This window comes from Eleutherodactylus coqui, chromosome 8 (assembly GCF_035609145.1).
Source record: "Eleutherodactylus coqui strain aEleCoq1 chromosome 8, aEleCoq1.hap1, whole genome shotgun sequence".
Lineage (NCBI taxonomy): Eukaryota > Metazoa > Chordata > Amphibia > Anura > Eleutherodactylidae > Eleutherodactylus > Eleutherodactylus coqui.
In genome coordinates, this window is record NC_089844.1 from 123,691,727 (window position 1) to 123,715,932 (window position 24,206).

At 43.7% G+C, this 24,206-nt stretch overlaps 1 protein-coding gene across 1 annotated transcript in view; it reads right to left on the reverse strand.

Moving 5' to 3' along the window:
* Positions 1 to 24,206, reverse strand: part of LOC136576786 (cytochrome P450 2W1-like) — an 87,591-nt gene that overhangs the window by 53,590 nt on the left and 9,795 nt on the right. The window contains exons 2-7 of the mRNA XM_066576351.1: positions 21,224 to 21,386; positions 19,761 to 19,910; positions 13,223 to 13,380; positions 10,486 to 10,659; positions 9,925 to 10,072; positions 9,004 to 9,188 (exon numbers count right to left, since the gene is read on the reverse strand). Of these exons, the coding sequence (XP_066432448.1) occupies positions 9,004 to 9,188; positions 9,925 to 10,072; positions 10,486 to 10,659; positions 13,223 to 13,380; positions 19,761 to 19,910; positions 21,224 to 21,386 (978 nt within the window). The remainder of the gene's footprint in view (positions 1 to 9,003; positions 9,189 to 9,924; positions 10,073 to 10,485; positions 10,660 to 13,222; positions 13,381 to 19,760; positions 19,911 to 21,223; positions 21,387 to 24,206) is intronic.

Below are 24,206 nucleotides of genomic sequence, written 5' to 3' on the forward strand. Positions count from 1 at the left end.
CGTCACGGAGGACGGTCGTGCGATCGGCTACGTACTCCCTCACCATCCTTTTACAGTGCTCCCGCCAACTCAGCCTTGACTGAGGAGCGGTGACACAGTCTTGCTGGGGAGCCATAAAGCTGGCAAAGGCCTTGGAGAATGTTCGCCTGCCTGCGCTGTACATGCTGCCTGATCTCTGCGCCTCCCCTGCTACCTGGCCCTCGGAACTGCGCCTTCTGCCACTAGCGCTGTCGGATGGGAAGTTTACCATCAGTTTGTCCACCAGCGCCCTGTGGTATAGCATCATTCTCGAACCCCTTTCCTCTTCGGGAATGAGAGTGCAAAGGCTCTCCTTATACCGTGGATCGAGCAGTGTGTACACCCAGTAATCCGTAGTGGCCAGAATGCGTGTAACGCGAGGGTCACGAGAAAAGCATCCTAACATGAAGTAAGCCATGTGTGCCAGGGTACCTGTACGCAACACATGGCTGTCCTCACTAGGAAGATCACTTTCAGGATCCTCCTCCTCCTCCTCTTCCTCCTCCTCAGGCCATACACGCTGAAAGGATGACAGCCCAGCAGCATGTGTACCCTCACCAGTGGGCCAAGCTGTCTCTTCCCCGTCCTCCTCATCCTCCTCATGCTCCTCCTCCTCCTCCTCCTCCTCAACGCGCTGAGATATAGACAGGCGGGTGCTCTGACTATCCTGCGACATACTGTCTTCCCCCGGCTCTGTTTCCGAGCGCAAAGCGTCTGCCTTTATGCTTTGCAGGGAACTTCTTAAGATGCATAGCAGAGGAATGGTGACGCTAATGATTGCAGCATCGCCGCTCACCACCTGGGTAGACTCCTCAAATTTTCCAAGGACCTGGCAGATGGCTGCCAACCAGGGCCACTCTTCTGTAAATAATTGAGGAGGCTGACTCCCACTGCGCCGCGCAAGTTGGAGTTGGTATTCCACTATAGCTCTACGCTGCTCATAGAGTCTGGCCAACATGTGGAGCGTAGAGTTCCACTGTGTGGGCACGTCGCACAGCAGTCGGTGCACTGGCAGATTAAACCTATGTTGCAGTGTCCGCAGGGTGGCAGCGTGCGTGTGGGATTTGCGGAAATGTGCGCAGAGCTGGCGCACCTTTCCGAGCAGGTATGACAAGTGGGGGTAGCTTTTCAGAAAGCGCTGAACCACCAAATTAAACACATGGGCCAGGCATGGCACGTGCGTGAGGCTGCCAAGCTGCAGAGCCGCCACCAGCTTACGGCCGTTGTCACACACGACCATGCCCGGTTGGAGGCTCAGCGGCGCAAGCCAGTGGTCGGTCTGCTCTGTCAGACCCTGCAGCAGTTCGTGGGCCGTGTGCCTCTTCTCTCCTAAGCTGAGTAGTTTCAGCACGGCCTGCTGACGCTTGCCCACCGCTGTGCTGCCACGCCGCACGACACCGACTGCTGGCGACGTGCTGCTGCTGACACATCTTGATTGCGAGACAGAGGTTGCGTAGGAGGAGGAGGAGGAAGGTGCTTTAGTGGAGGAAGCATACACCGCCGCAGATACCACCACTGAGCTGTGGCCCGCAATTCTGGGGGTGGGTAGGACGTGAGCGGTCCCAGGCTCTGACTCTGTCCCAGCCTCCACTAAATTCACCCAATGTGCCGTCAGGGAGATATAGTGGCCCTGCCCGCCTGTGCTTGTCCACGTGTCCGTTGTTAAGTGGACCTTGGGAGTAACGGCGTTGGTGAGGGCGCGTACAATGTTGCGGGAGACGTGGTCGTGCAGGGCTGGGACGGCACATCGGGAAAAGTAGTGGCGACTGGGAACCGAGTAGCGCGGGGCAGCCGCCGCCATCATGCTTTTGAAAGCCTCCGTTTCCACAAGCCTATACGGCAGCATCTCTAGGCTGATCAATTTTGCAATGTGCACGTTTAACGCTTGAGCGTGCGGGCGCGTGGCGTCGTACTTGCGCTTGCGCTCAAACTGTGGCACTAGCGACGTCTGGACGCTGCGCTGAGAGACATTGCTGGATGGGGCCGAGGACAGCGGAGGTGAGGGTGTGGGTGCAGGCCAGGAGACGGTAGTGCCTGTGTCCTCAGAGGGGGGTTGGATCTCAGTGGCAGGTTGGGGCACAGGGGGAGAGGCAGTGGTGCAAACCGGAGGTGGTGAACGGGTATCGTCCCACCTTGTGGGGTGCTTGGCCATCATATGCCTGCGCATGCTGTTGGTGGTGCCTCCCCAGCTGATCTTGGCGCGACAAAGGTTGCACACCACTGTTCGTCGGTCGTCAGGCGTCTCTGTGAAAAACTGCCACACCGTAGAGCACCTTGACCTGTGCAGGGTGGCATGGCGCGAGGGGGCGCTTTGGGAAACAGTTGGTGGATTATTCGGTCTGGCCCTGCCTCTACCCCTGGCCACCGCACTGGATCGGCCTGTGCCCACACCCTCACTTGGCCCTCCGCGTCCTCGGCCGCGTCCACGTCCTCTAGGCCTACCCCTACCCCTCAGCATGCTGTATTACCAGTGATTTGATTTCCCAGGCAAGAAAGAAATTGGCGCAAGGCTGCACTCAACCGTAGCTGGTTGCGTCTGATTTTTTTACGTTCTCCACGCAGCACAGATGTACCCAGAGCCCTTAGGACTGACACAGGCAGGGCAAATATACTTTCTTCCCTTTTGTTTAAAAGGATAGGCCCACTGCGTCTATTCACTGAATAATAAGTTTAATAACTGTGTTGCGGCCCTGCAAAACTGTCACAGAACTTTACTGTTGCAGAGTTACTAACTGTGGCAGAGCAGGTATTTCCCAGGCAGGAAAGAAATTGGCGCAAGGCTGCTCTCAACCGTAGCTGGTTGCGTCTGATTTTTTTACGTTCTCCACGCAGCACAGACGTACCCAGAGCCCTTAGGACTGACACAAGCAGGGCAAATATACTTTCTTCCCTGCTTTTTACAAGGAACACCCACACTGCGTCTATTCAATGAATAATGTATGTCTTCTGGCCCTGCCTACACAATTCTATCCCTGTAGTATTAATGCCGGGTGCAATGCTCTGCACAGACGGTTTTGAGAGAAAAAAAAATATGCAACACTGCTAACAGCAGCCTGGACAGTACTGCACACGGATAGATGTGGCCCTAGAAAGGACCGTTGGGGTTCTTGAAGCCTACACTAACTCCTAACACTCTCCCTGCCTAACCCCCACTTCTGTCCCTATTGCAGGGCGCAATGCTCTGCACATCCAATTTTGGAAAAAAAAATAAAAAATACTGTGCTAACAGTACTGCACACTAGTAGATGTGGCCCTAAGAAGGGCCGTTGGGGTTCTTGAAGCCTACACTAACTCCTAACGCTCTCCCTACAGCAGCTCCAGCACGATAGTACTTTCCCTCAGCTAAGTCACAAGGCATGTGTGGCGAGCTGCGGGAGGGGCCGATTTTTATACTCGGGTGACATCTGATCTTTCCAGCCACTCACAGCAGGGGGGTGGTATAGGGCTTGAACGTCACAGGGGGAAGTTGTAATGCCTTCCCTGTCTTTCAATTGGCCAGAAAAGCGCGCTAACGTCTCAGAGAGGAAACTGAAAGTAAGCGGAACACCGCGTGGTACTCGTTACGAGTAACGAGCATCCCGAACACCCTAATATTCGCACGAATATCAAGCTCGGACGAGTACGTTCGCTCATCTCTAGTGATCACTCATAAATAGAAACGAGCGAGCGTACTCGGAAAAGCACTACTCGCTCGAGTAATTTGCTTTATTCGAGTATCGCTGTGCTCGTCCCTGAAGATTCGGGTGCCGCTGCGGCTGACAGGTGAGTCGCAGCGGGGAGCAGGGAAGAGCGGGCGGGAGAGAGGGAGAGAAAGATCTCCCCTCCGTTCCTCCCCGCTCTCCCCTGCAGCTCCCCGCTCCGTGCTGGCCCCCTGAATCTTCAGGGACGAGCACAGCGATACTCGGATAAAGCAAATTACTCGAGCGAGTAGTGCTTTTCCGAGTACGCTCGCTCATCTCTACTCATAAACCCATGCTGATACAGAGTTATACAGCTATTTTCCTTGAGGTATGCCAGGATAGCATCTCTTAGAAACCCTTCAAACATTTTACCCACAATGGAAGTAAGTCTTACCAGCCTGTAGTGTCCAGGTTCGATTTTTTTGACCCCTTTTTGAATATCAGCACCACATTGGTTATGCACCAATCTAGTGGAACAGACCCCGTCCCTATTGAGTCCTTAAATATAAGAAACAAGGGTCTGTCTATTACATTACTTAATTTCCTTAGAACCCAGAGATATATGCCATCGGTACCCGGTGATGTGTCTATTTTAACCTTTTTAAGATGGCTCTGCACTTCCTCGTAGGCTAGACTCGTGATATTTAGTGGAGAGTTTACTTTATCACTCTGCATCTCATCAGATATTTAATTTTCCTCTGTGAATACCTTGGAGATAAAGCTTTTTAGAAGATTTGCTTTCTCCTCATCAGCCTCTGCAATTTTTCCTATTTATTAAATGGCCAGAATTTTCAGTTTTAATCTTTTAACTATTAATAAAGTTGAAGAACAGTTTAGGGTTAGTTTTTACTCTCCTTGGCAATAAGTCTCTCTGTCTTCATCTTTGCCGCTTTTATCTGATTTTTACATAATTAATTTTTTGCCTTATAGGTTTTTAATGCTTTTTCGCTGCCTTCTTGTTTTAGTAGTTTTAATGCTTTCTTTTTCCTATTTATTGCCCCTTTTACATCTTTATTGAGCCACACTGGTTTTCTCCTATTCCTAAACCTTTTATTCCTGAGGTACTAACCTCTTACAGTAACTAATTAGGATGTTTTTAAACATTTTCGATTTATTGTCCATACTCATATTTTTGAGGACATTATCAAAGTTAATAAGGTTAAGGGCATCTCTGAGCCAATAGAACTTTGCCTTCTTAAAATGTATTATTTTTGTAACTTTCAAAATGTTTTGAAAAACAAGTTGAATTTTATTATATTTTGGTCACTATTTCCCAGATGCCCCCCAACCTGCACCACTGTTATTCTGTCAGGTTTGTTTGTTAATATTAAGTCCAAAATGGCCGTCTCTCTAGTCGGGTCCTGTACAAGTTTGGTAAGGAAATTATCTTTATTAATTGACAGAAAGTGGTTTCCTTTATGAGAGCCGCAGGTTTTGCATTCCCAGTTTATATCTGGATAGTTAAAGTCCCCCATAATAATTACCTCAGGGTGATTTGTTGCTACATCTATGTGCTTCAATAAGAGATCTTTAGTAGCTTCTGTTATATTTGGTGGTCCATAGAAAACCCCTATAAGGATTTTATTGTTGTTTTTTCCCTCCATGTATTTATACCCATGGAGACTCCACATGTTTATCTTCCTCCCATATATCTTTCTGTAATGTGGGCTTTAAAAAGGATTCAACATAAAGACAAACCTCTCCCCCTTTCCAGCTTTTATGGTCCCTTCTGAATAGACTGTAACTCTGTAAATTCACCGCCCAGTCACAGCTTCCATCTAACCAGGTCTCCGTTGCTCATGTTATATTATAGTTTTCCTCAGATATTATTACTTTCAATTCGTCTACTTTATTGGTCAGACCTTTAGCATTAGTTACCATACAGTATAGAAGGTTTTGGTTATTCCACTCTGACTTCCATTACTTAGTCCCAGATCAATGTCTACACTGTCTCTCCCTTTATCTCTCTGGTTCACCTCCCATTGAGTCCCTAGTTTAAACACTCCAACCCTCTAGCCATATTCTCCACCAACACAGCTTCACTGTTACAGTACTATTAGTGTGCACAGGTACGCACGGCGCGGGACTCCCTGACCCTCACACACACCAATGTCCCTTCTTGGAGGTAGCCAAAAAGGTGGACAGGTCCAGGCCGCCAACACTGACCCTACGCTGCCTAGTGGTAGGACAGGGAGAACCAGCGTACATATGTAGATGACAACTTACTAGTACTGACAGGCTAGGCAGATGGAATAAACCAACACGACAGGAAAACCACAGAACACAGGCAGAGCTGGATCGAGACATAGTAACTTCCACTGGAGCAGGACCGAAGTCAAGCACACAGGAAACGGAGCCAATAACTGGCAACCGCTATCAGCAGCTGCCAGACTATATTCAGGAGTCTCCGGCCCTTGGACGGAGACCAATCAAGCCGGCTGACCGGAGCTCCCAGCCAGCCACTATAACTTACAGAGATAGAGTGCGCGCACTTCTTATAGCAAGCACGCGCGTGTGCCACATGCCGCTCCTGCATACCGGAGCTTGGCACTGCCGCTCGCCGACTTCAACGTGGGCACTACACCATCCCAGAACGCCACAGCGAACCACGCCACTGCCACCCGGGGTCCCTGATCGGCCTCATGGTAATATGCACCCTCCCCATTGAGATGCAACCCATCCCTATGGTAGAATCCATAACCGACAGCAAAGTTGGCCCAATTCTCCAGGAACTCAAACCCCTCCTTTTTACACCAATTCTAGAGCCACTTGTTACTTCCCTAATATCCTGCTGCAATCACTGAACCAAAGTTACACACTTATGACACAATACACTGACAACACAGTACAGTTGGAAGACAACCACACACACTCACTTAGGATTTCTGTTATTTAGCTCTTGTCTGTTGTGCCTCTGTTCCTACTCTGTTTGTGAACTCCCTCTTATATTTAAGAATGTTGTGTTCAGAATTAGCCAATCAAATTTCAACTCATGTTAAATAGTAGTCAGTATACGACTGCCATTATTTACATGGATTCTGATTTACTCTGTATAAAGTTCAGCTGTTCTAGTAGAATTTTCCTGACATTTTCTTAGTTGCAATTTTTAGTCAAAGCCCTAAAGGGCTTACAACATATCAAAGGGATCTGATTGTTGAAAGGTATCAGTGAGGAGAAAGATACCAAAGCATTTCTAAGGCATTACATATACCATGGAACACAGTGAAGACGGTCATCAAGAAGAGGATTCTATTTCGCACAACACTGACATTACCAAGAATGGGATGTCCCTCAAAAATTGATAAAAAGACCAGAAGAAAATTGATCCAGAAGGCTACCAAGAGGCCAACAGCAACAGTAAAGGAGCTTCAATGATAGCAAAATGGTCTCTTCATCTAAAGGATACGGTTGTCTTTGACAGCCATGTTTTCTGTACCAGGAATCATACAAAAATGTCTGTATGTTGATGGTTGGCGCCCACAACCATTTTTTATCTGGCTGCAGGTTGTGTGCTTCTGTTCTATAGCTTTACCTCTGATGCTAGTAGTCCTCAAGAAAATAAAAATTATATGATAGTGACATTTATTAATAAATTATAATAAGGGAAGAGAACAGTGTCTGCAGTTGTTCTACAGAGAAAGGGTTGCAGACACTTCTGTATGGAGCGCCCTCTACTGTTATACAAGTAGATAAAGACGGAGTTCTTAGCCCCGTCTTCATCTAGCTGAATAGCAGTACAGGGGTTTGTAAGAAATATACACAGAATAGGCTAATAATACCTATTGCAAAAATGCTTAGAATCACTGTCACGAAGAGAGAGGGGGGGGGGGCGATACCTATCAATCCTGCCTCTGTCCCAAAGTACTCACGGATCAACTACTTTGAGCACACTGTCTGCTACCAACTGTCATGGCAGAGCCTCGATCGATCAGTCTAGGAGGATTGCAAGCTTGGAGTTGTTAGAATACAGGTGGATCTGTACCCAGCTTTCCCAGGCTTCTGCGTGCACGCAGAACGGAAGCTCAGATCACCCCCTGCTCCATTCTCGAGACTCAGCACTTTGCAATACCAACAAAAATACATATTGCCACCACTAGTTTATTACAATATCACCAGTACCCAAACTATGAATAGAATCTTCAGAGTTATGAGTCGTTTTAAAACGGACAAGGCTGAGTAATAAATTGTAGATTTATTCTAGAAAAAGACTAGCAGTGCAGATAAATATATATACAAAAGTATACAGAAAAAGATGTTACACGGGAGTATAAGGGAATACAGTAGTAATACACAACCAGACAGTATGTTAAAATAAACAGGAAGAAATTAAAAGAAAGTTACCAGATTTTGGAATACACAGCCCAAAGTGTCTGATTGGCGGAGTTATAGAAAGCAAAAACGGGGCAGTCCACATGCAGCAGCATATCTCTGTGGTCTGACAACTGGGGTTTGGGTAGCCTCAAATTAAAAAAGGGATCCCTAAAACACAACTTCTCCCCTCCCCCTCTGAGGTCATTTAGAGAAAGGCATGTTAGATTTGTACAAGCTCTGGGAAATCATAATTCCCCATTTCAGTCATATCTTGACAGGAGGCCCTCCGATTGGGAATATAGCGCCGGCATATTTCTAGTCACGATTTTATCTCTTTATTGATATCAGACATGACACGTAAATTATAACCAGGTATGGGGATATGCAGTTTGAGGTGGTTCCGAGGCCTGTACTGAAATTTTTGTGCATTTTATTCAGCTGGGCCGCCTGATTCTGAAAATATATTTCATATTAGGTAGGACCCTCACACAACTAATTCTTATTAAAAGATTTTCCCTAATCTGAATTTTTCATCTCCAGTGTGTCTAAAAAAAAGCCCTGAAAGTGAATGGTTTTTCTAAGATTTAATTAACAAGTGCATTGTCATACAACTCAGTATCTTCATGCTTATACTACCCAAACAAATACAGGTGAGAGAAGAAAGAAAGATGGGATATTTACAGCACAGCTCTTGTCTAGGGAAGGTGAGACAATGGCTGTTTCTAGATATAAATATCAATAGGAAAGGGGGAAGCAAAAAACGTCTATAACTGTATTCCATCTGTTCAAGGTCGGCATGGGATTATACAGTGGATAAAAAAAAATGGATGCTGAATATAGATCTAAAGCCAGGCACACAGAACAAAATGGCTGACAGCCTATCAGTCTCTATATCACAATCACCTATTCTGTTCTTTTTAAAAGAAAAGTGTCTTATAATTTGTGGCAAATTTTTATGATGCTTTGTGATGCACGCTGCTAGATAAAGAATTACCTTTGGTATAAAATAATCTTTGAAATGGACGTCTGCAGGTGTGGAATGTGGGAAATACTGGAAGATATTAGCACAGCGTTGAGATTCATGGGCTACAGCCAAGCAGTATGGAAGGACTGTCTGGTCATCCCATCTAGGAGGGCGCTCAAGCCCTATCACACTTTCAATTTCATCTTGTGCTTTTTCTGGAAAATACAGAAACATACAGAATAAATTGTGATATTCCTTTCATCCATTGACTTGTCACTATTCATCTATTGACTTTGACACTAGATGCTGAGCCATGACATGGCCATGACTGCCAGTACTGCAAAATTAAGTGTCATTGCAGACTATACCCCCGAACTCTTATTCGGCATTACAGAGAGTCATTTTCTGTAATATGAAACTGCCTCTTCATGAATGGACTGGCTGCAATGTCATTAGCACTATTAACTCACACAAGTGGCTGCACCCACAATGTGCAGTTATTAGGACTGGACATCTCCTTTTGGTTACCCATGGTAATTAAATTACTTAAAATTATTTGTGGCATTTAAAAGCAAAAACTAATTAGATGGAATTATTACTATTCATACACAACATCCTTAAAGGTAAACTGTCACCTCAAAACAACACTATAAACTAAGTTATATTGCTGTTCGGAGAGGTGGCAGGGAGCCAGGGATGTATTTTTTATAATGACCTGCTCCCCCGTTCCCCTGCTTTGAAGTCCACAGACATCTATGGGAGTGTGCATGCACAGTGACCTGGAATAAGTCAGATTTTCAGATCCCAGGCAAATTTCACCAGCGGACACTACAGGAATGAGGGAGTGGATAAGTATAAAAATTACATCCCCTGTGTCCCATAACCTCCCTGAACAGCGCTATACCTTAGTTTATGGTGTTGTTCCGGGGTGACAAGTTCCCTCTAACTTACTCTGTAGATGAGGATATTTCATCATGAACAGAATACACCACTGTAGCGTCGTGGACGTAGTCTCTGTCCCGCCAAGCATAATATCAAGTGTAGAGGCCAACAAGTTCCTTTCGGTAAAGATTTTCTCTTTTTCATCTGCTACTATTTCCTAGAAGACAAAGACAATAATGTGAGAGTGGCCTTAGCCTGGAGCAACAGGGAATCACCTGCAAACTAACATTACCGCATTTCAGAGGAGACTTTAATGTTTCCCTATTGCAGAAATGGCAAAAAACAAGTCCAATCTCATCATGTTTTTGTGATGGTTGCAAAGTTCCTTGAACCCTTTATAATAGGGAAACATTGTAGTCACCCAGTAGTTACAGTAATGGTACAGATACAATACTAAAAGTTTAGGACCTTTGTAAAATACTGCAAAACAAGATGTGGTCAGCAGCAATATGAGTAATTTCCACATGCAGTATTGAACCTGTGCGCTATCTGGTGTCTGAAAACTGTAATTACATTTTTCTACAATGAAGAATATTCTGTATCACTCAACACACAGATTAAAGCTCTTACCCTTTCCTCCTTCTGGAAGAAGGCTTCGGTGTACGTCCTGAAAGAATCTTCCCATTTAACTTCTTTAGCTTCCTTGAAGAGAACCTTCAAAATGTCATTTAGCTTGTTAACCCTGTCTATAGCAAATGCAGGTTCTTTCACGAAATATTTCAGTATTGGGAAGGCATTGTAGCACTGAAAGAGAAAGACAGACAATAAATCATATATATGATGAGCAAGTATCTGCAATCCATATCACCACATAAAACAATAATGGATGGGACCCAGATGTGTAGTGGCCCAGAGTTGGGGTGTCTTTAGGGTAGTTGTATGTTTATGTGTAAGCTGTCTTTTTTGTACATGTATATCCGTGTTGGTTTGTGATCTGTGTAGTGCCAACAAGCTTTGTTGTGGCAGTCCTGTCTCGCTTAACTTGTTTGTTGTGTGTTGTGTTGTAGGAATTTTAGAAGTGGTTGAGAGGTGGAGTCTAGTGTAGAGTGAGTTGAAGAGTTGTAGAGAGGGACGTGTCAGCGGAAGGCTGAAGCTCGCTTTTGCTTCTGCCTATGCAGAGTCATGGGCCTATCTCATCTTCAGTGAGATAATCTTCCCTCTGGGCACTGAAGCACAGAGTAGCAACCCCTGCTATGACAAGTCACGAGGAGAAAACTAGATGCAAAAAAAGAGGCAAGAGTTGTGTGTTGCCCCACCGTGTCAGGAAAAATACAACCAGGGATCGTACCTTAGATAACTGGGACTGAGAACATCTCAAAAGTGTCTACTAAGAGAACGTATGTGTGAGCAACCGAATGGAAGTCGAGAAGGCGGCTGTCAGGAGTGTCGTATCTAAGACTGTTAACTTATGCTGTTTCTGGAGAAATCAAAGTTGGATTCAGTGAGTAAAGAGAAACCCTGTATCTCTTTGGTTTGTGGACTCTTATTTAACAATGAATATTTGTTTGCTAGAAAACAGGTACTGGCGTCACGTGACAACTGTTTGGGAGTTATTAATCTCGCTTACCATTTGACTGTTTTATTTTACATTGCACGCGATTGTGCTGGCTTTTCCGTCATTGCCGGAGAGAGATCACAGAGCCACCCACCCACATTAAGAACCCCTTGGTCTCACCTGCAACGACCTAGTTTACGGCTTGGCCACCACAGATGTATTATGACATTGTGTAATGTCAGCTTAATATCATACAGCTACTAATAGCACTGATATACTATGTGTATGAATTTGGCTCATCCTAATCTTCCATAATGCCTTGTATTTATCCCAGAATCTTAGTATGCAGTCTTAAGTCAGACTTAATGAAGTCCTTATGATAAAATGAAAAAGGTTCCACCATTAGGCTCTGTGTAAATCTTTTGTAATTTGGACTTTGTGTTTAATTGCACTGTTAGTCAGTATTGTCCTTTACCGTGTGCATGAGCGACTACTTGTTTGTGCCATTGTTACAGATAGGAGACCTACGAGAGTATTGGTTAATCAGATCTCACACTGATATGGGCACATTCATGTATAGATTGTAATCCTGTTGGTCAGAACTGGGTTGAGCATCTAAATCAGCAATATTCTGATAGAACCTTTGGCGCAGTAAAGATTCTGCAGAGCAAAGACTAATACAAGATGCATGTGAATGACAATTTGACATTGTATCACTGACCCCACGATATATGAATGCCCAACCTTCATTCCACACCAACACCATACCAGCAATGTGTCATTGCATTTTAATATAAATGCCCATTTCTTCCCAAACCTTCTAGTCTGACTTTCCCCACTCTTGCATGATGTGAATCCCACCATTCCTTGGGATTTTGCCTCATTATTGAAGATCAGTTCTGATTTGATTTGCCACTTAAACTGTAATTTTAACTAAATCAGTTCTTTCTTTCAGTGACAAGAAAATTGCTCTAAACATATGCTGCTGCACGGAGCTTGGCCTTCAGAATTAGCACAACCCCTGATAGGTTACAGGATGTGTCTTAAGGCATGCTGGCCACAACTCTGGGTCGAGCCTGGGGTGACATCAGCCCCAACCCATGTGATCTTGGCACTGGCACATCCACCTTGTCATTCTGCACTGAGCACCAATATGGACACTGCTCTCTGCTTGTCTGGGGATTGATTGGAGGTGATTTCTCCAGCCAGTCGATTAACGATTATGAAACTGTATGTAATATGGCCCCTCCTCTCACTGGCCGCCGGTTATTCAGCTGTCTGGTGGAGTTCTGGTCTTGTTAGCATCCTCTAATTCCAGCACTGGGTCAGATAAGTTTGCTTTGATCAATCTTTTATTTGGGCTTTGTGATATCTGTTACCTTGTCCAGCTGTGACTTCTGTGAAATTTCAAATGTCATTCATCACCTCTCTCGTTACATTCAGACAAGGTTGCCCCAGGTTCCAGATGTAGGGCCGCCCTCATCAGGGCAATTGTCCCGCTTTTAGGGAGAGATTCCTTGTATTACTAGGTTAGAGTACGATTCCCCATTTCCTCCACTTTTTAGTTTCATTATTCATAAGTTTTGCTCTCTGAGTTATTAAATAGTGTGTTTATTTGTCCTTTTAGGGCAACTATTATATCTGATCCGGACAATGTGTTTAGTCGTAACAGTGTATATATGCATGTTGAATATTATCAGCTGTTCATCCATATCTCTTTCCTGTCCCTCTGTGGATGTCTTATTGCCTTATCTTGTATACAAATGATGTATCAATCACTTTTTTATTGATAATCTAAATGGTCTACTTTACCTTTGCAGCTGGTGTACCAATATTGATAGCAAGCTCATCCATGATGTTTATCATTCCTTGGAAAGTAGGGTCATCATAGTCAAACCGTCTCCCGAATAACATTCCAAAGGATATGTTAGGAGCAGCAAGATACAACACTTTTTTATCAAAAGGTTTGCCTGGAATGTACATTGAGAAAAAATATTACTCATTTTGTGGGCCATACACCACAAAAAGATCAAATACCCCCAGTCCCATCAATAACTAATACATTTGGTAATTTATTGTTAGCATCTACCAAACTATTATTCTAGAATCAGTACTATTGCTTATCAGCATTGCAGAATATTTCACCTATATGTTATTTAGGGTGCCTTCACACTGGCGATTAAATTGCACAATTTCCCAGCACTGTGAGTCTGTGAGAAATTGCAAAATTATGAAGACAATGGCTTCCAATGGCTCACTTCACATTTGTGATGTTTTTACAATTGCGATGCAGCATGAAAACGAAATCGCAGCATGGCCGGCGGCAGCAGAGCTGGCCCCATTGAAAACATAAAGAGATCATCGCGATCTCCTGTCGCTGCTGTGACAGCAGCAGTAGGAAATTCCTTCACCCCTGCTGGGAGTCCTCTCATCACCAAACACTGTCATAGCAGCAGCAGGAGATTTCCCTATATTTTCAATGGGGCCAGTGCTGCTGCTGCCAACAACCATTGAGAACGAGATTAAACCCCTGAATGTGACAGCATCTAGGGGTTTCATATTTAAGGAGTTCTCTGCTGCAGCTGTCACAGCTGAAGCAGGGGATAGCGATCCTCTCCCATTGCTTTCAATAGGGCCAGCACTGTTGCTGCCCCATTGAAAGCAATGGGAGAACATACAATCTCCTGTTAGCTGCGGTGGAGATGAAGGGAACCCCCACAGGGATGCACGGCAGTTTCCTTGTAAAAACACCTCGCATCCAGGGGGTTTCTGAAGGTTTGCGAGAGCGATATTGGGTCGTAAATCACAGCCCGATATTGCTCTCGCCAGTGTGCAGGAGCCCTTTTATATATAAAGGTGAAATCCCTCACTGACTCACTCACTGAATGTAAAAAGATGAGGGCAGCAGTCAGTAGGCGCAATACCATATCCAAAGTTTTATTCTCCTGCGACAGAATAAAAGTGCATTTATTCTGTTGCAGAGGAATAAAACTTTGGATATGCTATTGTACCTGACTGCTGTCCTCATTTTTATACATTGGATTCTGTTGGGACTGTTGGTTCACCATCCCTTGGGCTCTGCATAACTGCCTCGCTCATTACAGCTGACAAGGTTTGTGCTGCTGAAAACGTCCTTTTTGTAACTCACTGATTGACTCGCTGACTGGCTCACCACTAATTATCTAACTTCCTGGTGTCGTACAAATGTGAAATTTGGCACAACCATTCTTTAGGTCCTAAATAAGAAAAGTAAAGGGGTTACAACTTGATTGTTCAATTCTAAGTGCAAAGGTAAGTTACCCACTATGCAATGCATCTAATCTAATTCTCTAACTTCCCGCTGTCGTACAAACTTGAAAATTTGGCATGACCATTTCTTAGGTCCTAATTAAGAAAAGGAAAGGGACCGCAACTTGATTATTCAATTTTAAGTGCAAAAGTAAGTGACCCATATTGTAACTAATAACACACATCTGTACCGCACAAACATAAAATTTGGCACAATCATTCTTTAAGTGGTAAATAAGAAATGTAAAGAGATTGCAACTTGATTATTTAACTCTAAGTGCAAAAGTAAGCGACCCCCTATGTAAAGTAACTAATAACACAATAAAAAAAAACCTATTCTTTCAAAAGGTAGCTCTAGCAGGAAAATTGCAAAACTTAAAGGGGTTGTCCCGCGCCGAAACGGGTTTTTTTTTTTTTCAACCCCCCCCCCGGTCGGCGCGAGACAACCCCGATGCAGGGAGGTAAAGAAAGCTTACCGGAGCGCTTACCTTAATCCCCGCGCTCCGGTGACTTCAATACTTACCGCTGAAGATGGCCGCCGGGATCCTCTGTCTCCGTGGACCGCAGCTCTTCTGTGCGGTCCATTGCCGATTCCAGCCTCCTGATTGGCTGGAATCGGCACGTGACGGGGCGGAGCTACACGGAGCCTGCATTCTGCACGAGCGGCTCCATAGAAGACAGGAGAAGACCCGGACTGCGCAAGCGCGGCTAATTTGGCCATCGGAGGGCGAAAATTAGTCGGCACCATGGAGACGAGGACGCTAGCAACGGAGCAGGTAAGTATAAAACTTTTTATAACTTCTGTATGGCTCATAATTAATGCACAATGTACATTACAAAGTGCATTAATATGGCCATACAGAAGTGTATAGACCCACTTGCTGCCGCGGGACAACCCCTTTAAGCGTTAATCCATTATGCCAAGCGATTGCACTGCACCTGCTTTTAACCTGTCATGGGAAAGGGAACTAAATATCAAATTGTCAGCTTATGGTAAGAAAATCATACTACATAGTTTACATAGTTTCTCCAACTGCATTAGATTACAGGAAAATCATTACAAACTACTGACTAGGTGGTACAAGTCACCGGAGTAGTTGTATGCATACAAGCTTTCCGACTCAAACCTGGGTAGGCATTGTGGGAACCACGTGGTCTCACTCTGTCATATATGGTGGCTCTGCTCGATCATCACCCCTTTTTGGCAGCGGCTGGAACAGATTATTAGACGCTTCACTGTTCACTCCTTCAATTTAACCCCTGAAATAGTTATCAAAACCTTCAAAAAGTTATACCCTCTCAAAAACAAATCCCTTACTCATCAGATTACGGCAGTAATCCTTGTGTAGTCCCTGATTCCCCTTATGTGTCTACAACCAACCTCACTCTTAGTGAACCAAAGGCTTTACAAAAGTATGCAGATTTGAAGAACTCACCAGTTAGAGCTCAGGACATCTATTTGAAAACCTGGGATCCCTACTCACGATGTAACTTTGATCAATAGAGTGGTCTACTTAAGCCTCCTCTGCATAAGATTGTAGAATATACATAATATTGTTGTGGAAACACATAACATGTAAGGTAAAGTTCCCTGGTGCAAGCACAGAGTAATGACTAACTCCCAGTGTGAAGTTACATCATGACGTTTTCTTGACAGACTGTTTTTGCGGGGTGGTTTGCCATTGCCTTCCCCAGTCATCTTTTACCCCCCAGCAAGCTAGGTACTTATATTACCGAGTACGGAAGGATGGAAGACGGAGTCAACCTTCAGCCTACTACCTGAACCAAGTGGGGATTGAACCTGCAATCTTCAGGTTGTAAGCATGAGCTTAGGACTGCATTTCTTCTGCCTTAACACACAGGGCTCTTACGCATAACATAATATGTAACTACTAAGCAATTGTGTTCCCTACCCCTGTCTCCCCATGACCCTTACATCTCTACCCACTTACTCCTTTTTTTTGTTCTAGCCTCAGTTTCTCCTTTATATCAGTTTAACATTATACTGTATCTCATTGGCTATAAAACACTTTAAGAGAAATACCCCCTTTGAATATAAGGATTCTGTTATTGATCAGGAAGGTCAATATATACTCTTGAAGAGACAAATAGGACAGTGGAAAGTTACTTTTTGTCATTTAGATGCGCTCAACAAAGATACCTTCCCATGGCTGAAATCTATACCGGGGAAAATTGCAGCATATAGAGAAGGAACCCTATTTGTACGATGAGACATGAACACTGTACTTAACCCTTTAGTGGATTCTTCGAGAACTACTAGGCATGACACGTCATTCAGAGCCTTGAAAAGTTTACACCAAGCCCTGGCAGATCTCAACTTAGTGGACATTCATCGTACACTCCATTCGGACATTCGAGATTACAAATTTCTCTCAGGTGTGCACAAAACCTACCAGAGAATCAGCTACATTTATATTCAGAATATGGTCGACTCTTCAATAGGAAATATCACTACCTCAGATCATGCACCAGTGTACCTCCAAGATATCTTTGCCTGAACTGTTAGAGAATGAATGGACATGGAAATTAAAGGAGACTCTTATAGATACACAAGGTACCCTTGACAAATTAAGCAAGAGGATTAACTGTTATTTAAAAATAACCAAGATCCATCAGCAAGTAGCTATTTGGGAGGTTCATAAAGCGTATATGTGAGGGGAATTTATTTCTCTGGGAACACATAAGAAAAAGCTCTGTATAGCCCAAATCTCATCTCAGGTATACTCTCAAAAATAGCTTCTTTGGAGAAAACATGTAAAAAATAAGTAGCTGCAAAGGCACAAATCCAATTAACAGACCTCAGAAATGAATTAAAAAACATATTAAACTACCAAGCTGCCAAGGCCTTGCTTTGTTCCGGATATAAATACAACGCTCATGGAAATAAGGGGGAGGAGGTCATGTTTTCCTTTGATCAGGAAATCCAAAGCAGAATCGTAGATCCACAAAATCCGCACCTCAGAGGATGTATTGGTGACAGACACAAAGGGTGTGGTTAATTCTTTTTCCTCTTTCTATTCCGACCTTTATAACATTTGGGCAGGGGGCGGGGGCCTATAGGGGGAGGAAAAGACAGTGTATACGTAACCCAACTTGTCCTACATAATATCACCCTTCCAAAACTAACACTGGAAGAACAAGAGACATTGCTACTCCCCATCTCATCAGATGAAATTAAGTCGGTACTTTACTCCATCCAAAGTGAATGACGTCTTGGACAAGATGGATTCCCCATCTTGCAGTACCCCAGACCATCTTTATTCAACAACCTTTTAGAAGGAGCCCCTTTTGACACCCAACATTAGAGGCCTATTTCATCATCATACACAAAGAAGGTAAAGATCCCACTTGCTGTGGTAATTACAGATTTATATCCCTCCTTAATAATGACATCAAACTAAGGTCCAAACTGATAGCCAATTGCATAGCCACATTCTTACCTTAGTACATCCAGACCAGACAGGCTTTGTTAAGGGTAGGGAGGGTAGTGAAAATGTTTTATAGGTCCTCTATGCTATTCAACATACGAAAAACACCAATTCTAAACTCTCTATTAAGTACTGACACAGAAAAGGCTTTTGACCGAATTGACTGGTCATTTATGAAATTTGCACTATTTAAATTTAATTTTCCCCAAAAATTTGTTGACCTGATCTCCGCTATTTACTCCACACCATACGCACGACATAACGTAAACGGAACTCTATCCCCCATTTTTCAAATCCGAAATGGAGTTAGATAGTGCTATCCTCTTTTACCCGCTTTGTTTATTTTAACGATAGAGGCTCTATTTCAAAACATATGCCAAAAACCCTTAGTTGAAGGCACTAGCGTACGAGATGGGGAACACAAAATAGCCACATTTGCGGATGACCTTCTCATTTTCCTACAGAACCCTACCAGAGCTTTTCCGTCTCTCCTCCAAACATTTGAAACTTTTGGTTGCATCTCTAATTTTAAAATAAATGTGAAGTACTTGGAATCTCAATTACTCCGACAGATAGATCCTTGATGAAAAAAAAAAAATTCCCGTTTAGGTGCCAGCATAGTTCTCTGACATATCTGGGAATCAAAATGCCAAAGAGCCTACAGGATGTATATACTTTGAATCACATTCCCCTCCTTAGATTCATACATTCCCAACTTCAGTCACTCGACTGTTGGATGGGTAGAAAAAATGTAATCAAAACTTATGTGGTTCCCAGGCTCTGTCAGGGCTGGTTTGGGAACGAATGACTGGAAGTCCCTAACCACCAACCCTCTTCCCTGTCCCTACCTACTTGCCCCCTTGGGCTAAACCTCAGGTCCCTACTCTGCACTGAAGGGACCCCGGGACAGGGACAGGAGAGACCAACTAACCAGAAGACAGAATATAACAAAATTCAAGTCAGGACTAAGAGAGTCCAATAACCATCAAGGAACTAACCAGGAATGCAGAGTAAGACAAGACAGACAGGTCAGAGCAAACCGGGTCAGAAGACTGGAGCAAGCAACCTGAGCGGGTGTTAGCTAGAGAACAATTAGCAAACTCTGGCAGAGACTGACAGTCTCTGAGGAGCTAAATATCCAAACCCTGCCTAGGTCAGGGCGGGGCCTGATGATGCACTGACCGGTAATGCATGAAGTCCGACCCTCCTCTGGCCACGCCCCCTAACAGGGGAACTCCAAGCCCGGCCGCTGAGGCCCCACCCAGCAGCGCAGCGGACCACACACCGCAAGCCGCCACGAATGCCAAGCGGCACAGAGGGATACCAAGCAGCGCCACCGTGGCAGCAGCCGCACCCGGCAGAGCCGCCAGGCCCGTGCCATGCACCGCCATGAGTGAGTCTCCTCCTGAAGGCTCTTATATGTGTTACAGATAGCACCCGGATCTTTCTTTAGTGAACTAAAATCCGTTTTCTTAAAGTTCCTATGGAAATCTCCGGGGGTTAGACCAGCTGACACCACACTATGCCTACCAAAAAAACTTGGATAATATGTGGCCTTCTATTACCAAGCAATTCAGCTGCATCTTCATACAAACATATCTGATGTCACTCACCATTAAAAGCCTGAATTGCTGCACACAGAAACTGTAGCTCCTCAATAATTCTGGCTTCAATGGGTCTCTTCCCCATCCCAAGATCTCGTAATATAGAAAGTGTAAATCTTCGGGTTACCTTCCACAACTCTCCATTAGAGAAGATCACTCCTGGAAGAGAAGAACACATATTTCACACTTCACAACTGGGGCCTTTCTTTTATCAGTTCCGTAGATTTTTTCTGCATGCCTTAACTCTCTGAAATAGGTGAGTCATTTTAAAATAAATTTCACATCCTACAAATTCTTGCCACCACATCCTATGACAGAATAGACCAGTACTCAAGATCTAATGTTCCCCATAATAGCAACATGGACTGCCTAAATGGTATATGCACCCTGTTCCCATCTCTACAGTAGTTGATGGATGCAAGACCTATCAGACATAATTTTAATATTTTGTTATACATGGGACAGGGGTACAGCCAGGAAGGTTGAGAGGAAACTTAATAACTATCTACAAATATCTAAAGGGCTGTCACAGTAAAGAGGGATCAGCCTTATTCTCATTTGCACAAAGAAAGATTAGTGTCAGGGATCGAACCCAGGACCTCCTGTACTCCAGCTTGCAGCTCTTCATGTTGGTAAAGCTCCCTTGCTGAATCCTTGTTTCTGGTTCCTTGCTCCTGATATAGTTCCTGTCCATCTGTCCTAACCCCACCCTGCTGCTAATTAGGATTCCCTATAAAGCCTGGCCCCTCCACCCCTTTTTGTGTGATTATTTTGCTCCACAGCATTGATCAGCTCCACTTCTGCCTGCTCGTCTGCTATTGTTACAAGACCTCCTGTTGCTGACACCTGGCTTTCCATCTCACTATATTACCTGCCTCATCCCTCTGTACTGAAAAACAAAACCTCCTGTTGCTGACACCTGGCTTTTCATCTGACTATGCTACCCTCCTCATCCCCCTTTACTGCATACCAAGACTACCTGTTGCTGACTACTGGATCATCCCTGATTTTGCTCGATACCTGCAGCTACTACACCTGAAGCTCCACCCTAATGCCGGAAATGCTACAATTAGAAGTAATAGGATGAAAATGAAAGGGAGGAGAGACAGATTAGATATTAGAAACAACTTTTTGACAGTGAGGGTGGTCAATGAGTGGAAGAGGTTCCCATGGGAGATGGTGAATTCTCCTTCAATGGAAGTCTTCAAACAGAGGCTGGACAGACATTTGCCTGGTATGACATAGTGAATCCTGCACTGAGCAGGGGTTTGGACCTGAGGTCCTTTCCAACTCGACAATTCTATGATATAGCGCAAAGCCTCCACCAACCTGTTCACTACTAATAGGGTGAACAGGATGGACGTATGTCTTTTTTAGCCTGATGAACTATGTTTTGTTACTAATTCATTGACTCTTCCTCAGTCTCAGAACTTAGTGATTCTAGGTTAGAATAACTTGATGGGGTTAATTACCATGATTTTTCTGAATGTTATCAGCAATAGGGATTGGAGCACGATCTCCAAAACTATAGTGTGCATTGACCAGAGCTTCTTTATTGGCTTCATATCCAACAAAAACGACGGCTTTTGCAGGGCCAAAATGGAAGGTGAAGATCGGACCATATTTCTTTGCAAGCTGGAAAACAATATTAATGACATTTTATTTCAACTATTCTATTATTTAATTAAATAAATTTTATCACAGTTAATAAAATGACATTGTAAGCATACACATTTGCTTAATAGCATTTATGGCTCAATACACTTGAAACAATACCCCATTTTTGGAAAGGTTTGGGGGGGGCGAGACTTGCCCAAACGACTGTAGGTCATGTGGCCATGAGTTCAGGGGTGGTCTCTTGGTGCATACCCAACAAGTAATCACTAGTGGGCCACATGTCCTGTCAACCTTTTTCTTATTATGCACATTTAGTGCAACCTCTCTAACCCCTCAATGATCTATGATGGATATACTGAAGTACAGCAGTATACTGTACAAACAGAGGAAAGCAAGTTGAAGTCCACTGTTAAGACTTAAAAAAAGGAAAGTAAATACAAGTTTAAATGGGTTTTATGGGACTTAAAGTTCATCAATAGATAGGTCCTGGAAAACCACTTTACTAAAGAAATTTTAAATTGATTTTAAAAAAAGGAAAAAATATTAATGTTTAAAAAATCCTGTTTTCTCAATTTTTCATACAAAAAAAATCAAAACATTAAAAAATTGTCATAACTGGTACTGCAGTGCCCATATGTTACATTCTTGCAGGGCATGTGAACAACAGCCTACAGGATTGTAATATATTTAAGGCTAAAAGGGATGAACATGCACCCAAGACCATACGTAGAGATCACCAAACAAGAAAGAAAGTAAGGGAAAGTCTAACCCCACACCACAAAATAAGGGGTACCCTTCCTAAAAGCAGGGTGAGTGTACCAATAAGGACGGCCCCACATCGGAACCTAGGGTAAACCTGACTCGCTCTAGGTGGAAATAGGAAAAGAGGCAGGGAACACCAGACAGGGTCAGAACAACTCCAGACACAGCAAACTACAAACAAGACATAGTTCAGATACAGGTGTCCGCACACCTACGGAATGTGGGAATTCAGACTTGAACCAAGCAGGACTTAGTTCACACTGACCAGGTGATTGCACAGTTAGGCCAAGTTCACACAATTGGGTTGGATTCTGCATACAGTGACCCCGCATACCTGTGGTTTCTGCATTGCGTATGACTGCGGCAGCTCACCAATTTTTCTTCTTTGATATTTGTATTTACCGTGCCCTCGGCTCATAAGCAATGTTAATTGCAGATGGGCTGAGGGTCAGACAGCCTTTATTGACTTCAATGAAGGTCGTCTATGTGGAGTCCGCAGCAAAATAGAGCATGCTGCAGATTTTCCTCCTCGCAGAATATGTCATTTTACATGACTTTCAATGCGTGCGATTTGCTGCGGATCCTCTGTGGGGATGCCAATCACGGATTCCACCATAGGAATCCGGTCATGGGAAGTTGGCCTTACAGACAGAAGAGAATACAGACATGAAGCAAATAAAAATGCATGCATATCATCAACAGGGTTCTGTAATTAGCTAGCCAAATCAATCCACACCTGCAGCGATGTGCTCCTGAAAGTGCTTAGAACTACAAGACCCAAAAATACATACAGTCACAATGTGACACAGTGAATGTCCTAAATATCAAAATATCACATTATTTATCACACACAGTAAAAGCCGTAAGAAAAAAGTACACAGTGCTAGATTTGTTTTTTTTGTCACCCTGCCACTCAAAACAAATGGAATGAAATATGATCAAAAGTCACATGTGCCCTATATTGGTACCAATAAAAAAAAATACAGATTACCGCCAAAAAAACAAGCCAACACACACCCTCAGGGCAGTTTCAGATGAACATGTATTTCTCCCCTTATACGGCCATCATAATCGTGGCCGCATAGCACGGCAAAACAAAACCACTGTTTTTAATGAATTTCAGTGGTTTCATTTTCACTAGCTCTTTTCTTGGCCATTAATACGGCCAAAAAAGATGACATATGCTCTATCTTTCAGCACATAGTGAATATTACGTATAGGATACATAGGGCAGGACCTATCTAACCGCGTTTTTTTCAAACTCTTGCTCTATGGCACAGAGTTTGAACGGATGGCAAAGTTGAAGAAACTTTCCTTATTCAGGCAAAACTATGCTGTGTTCCGGTGAGTTGGGCCTATGGTCGTCTGAAACCACCCTCATTTACGAAAAAGTAGAAAAAGTTACAGGAATTTGAATAAGATGACCATCTTTTTTTTTTTTTTTTTTTATGATTTATGTTAATTAAAAGTAGAAGAACACTATAAAGAGTATATAACTATGGTATTACCATAATTGTACCAACCTGCAGAATAAAGTTAACATGTCATTTTTATTGCACGATGAACACCATAAAAGCAAACCCCCGCCAAAAATGGCACAATTTCTATGAATGGCTGAGTGCTGCCTGTGATTGGCTGAGAGCTCAGCCAATTAGACACAGCCCTTTCAGCAGGTGGGGATTTTAAATCCTCGTCTGCTGAAAGAACTTCATTACAGTGCAGGGAGAACAAGCTGCTAGACATGCCTGAGCCCTGGCAGTGACAAACAGGTGAATATATATATTTTTTATTTTTTAATACATGCTGAGGATGATTTTCGGGAAAGGGCGTTTCCTATTGCTTTTAACCCCTAATGACGCGGCCCTTTTTTAAATTCCATTTTCGTTTTTTCCTCCCCCCTTTAAAAAAAATCGTAACTCCTTTATTTATCCATCGACGTCGCTGTATGAGGGCTTGTTTTTTGCAGGACGAGTTGTATTTTTTAATGGTGCTATTTAAAGTACCATATAATGTACTGAAAAACTTTTTAAAAATTCTAAGTGGAGTAAAATGGAAAAAAAAACATTTCGCCATCTT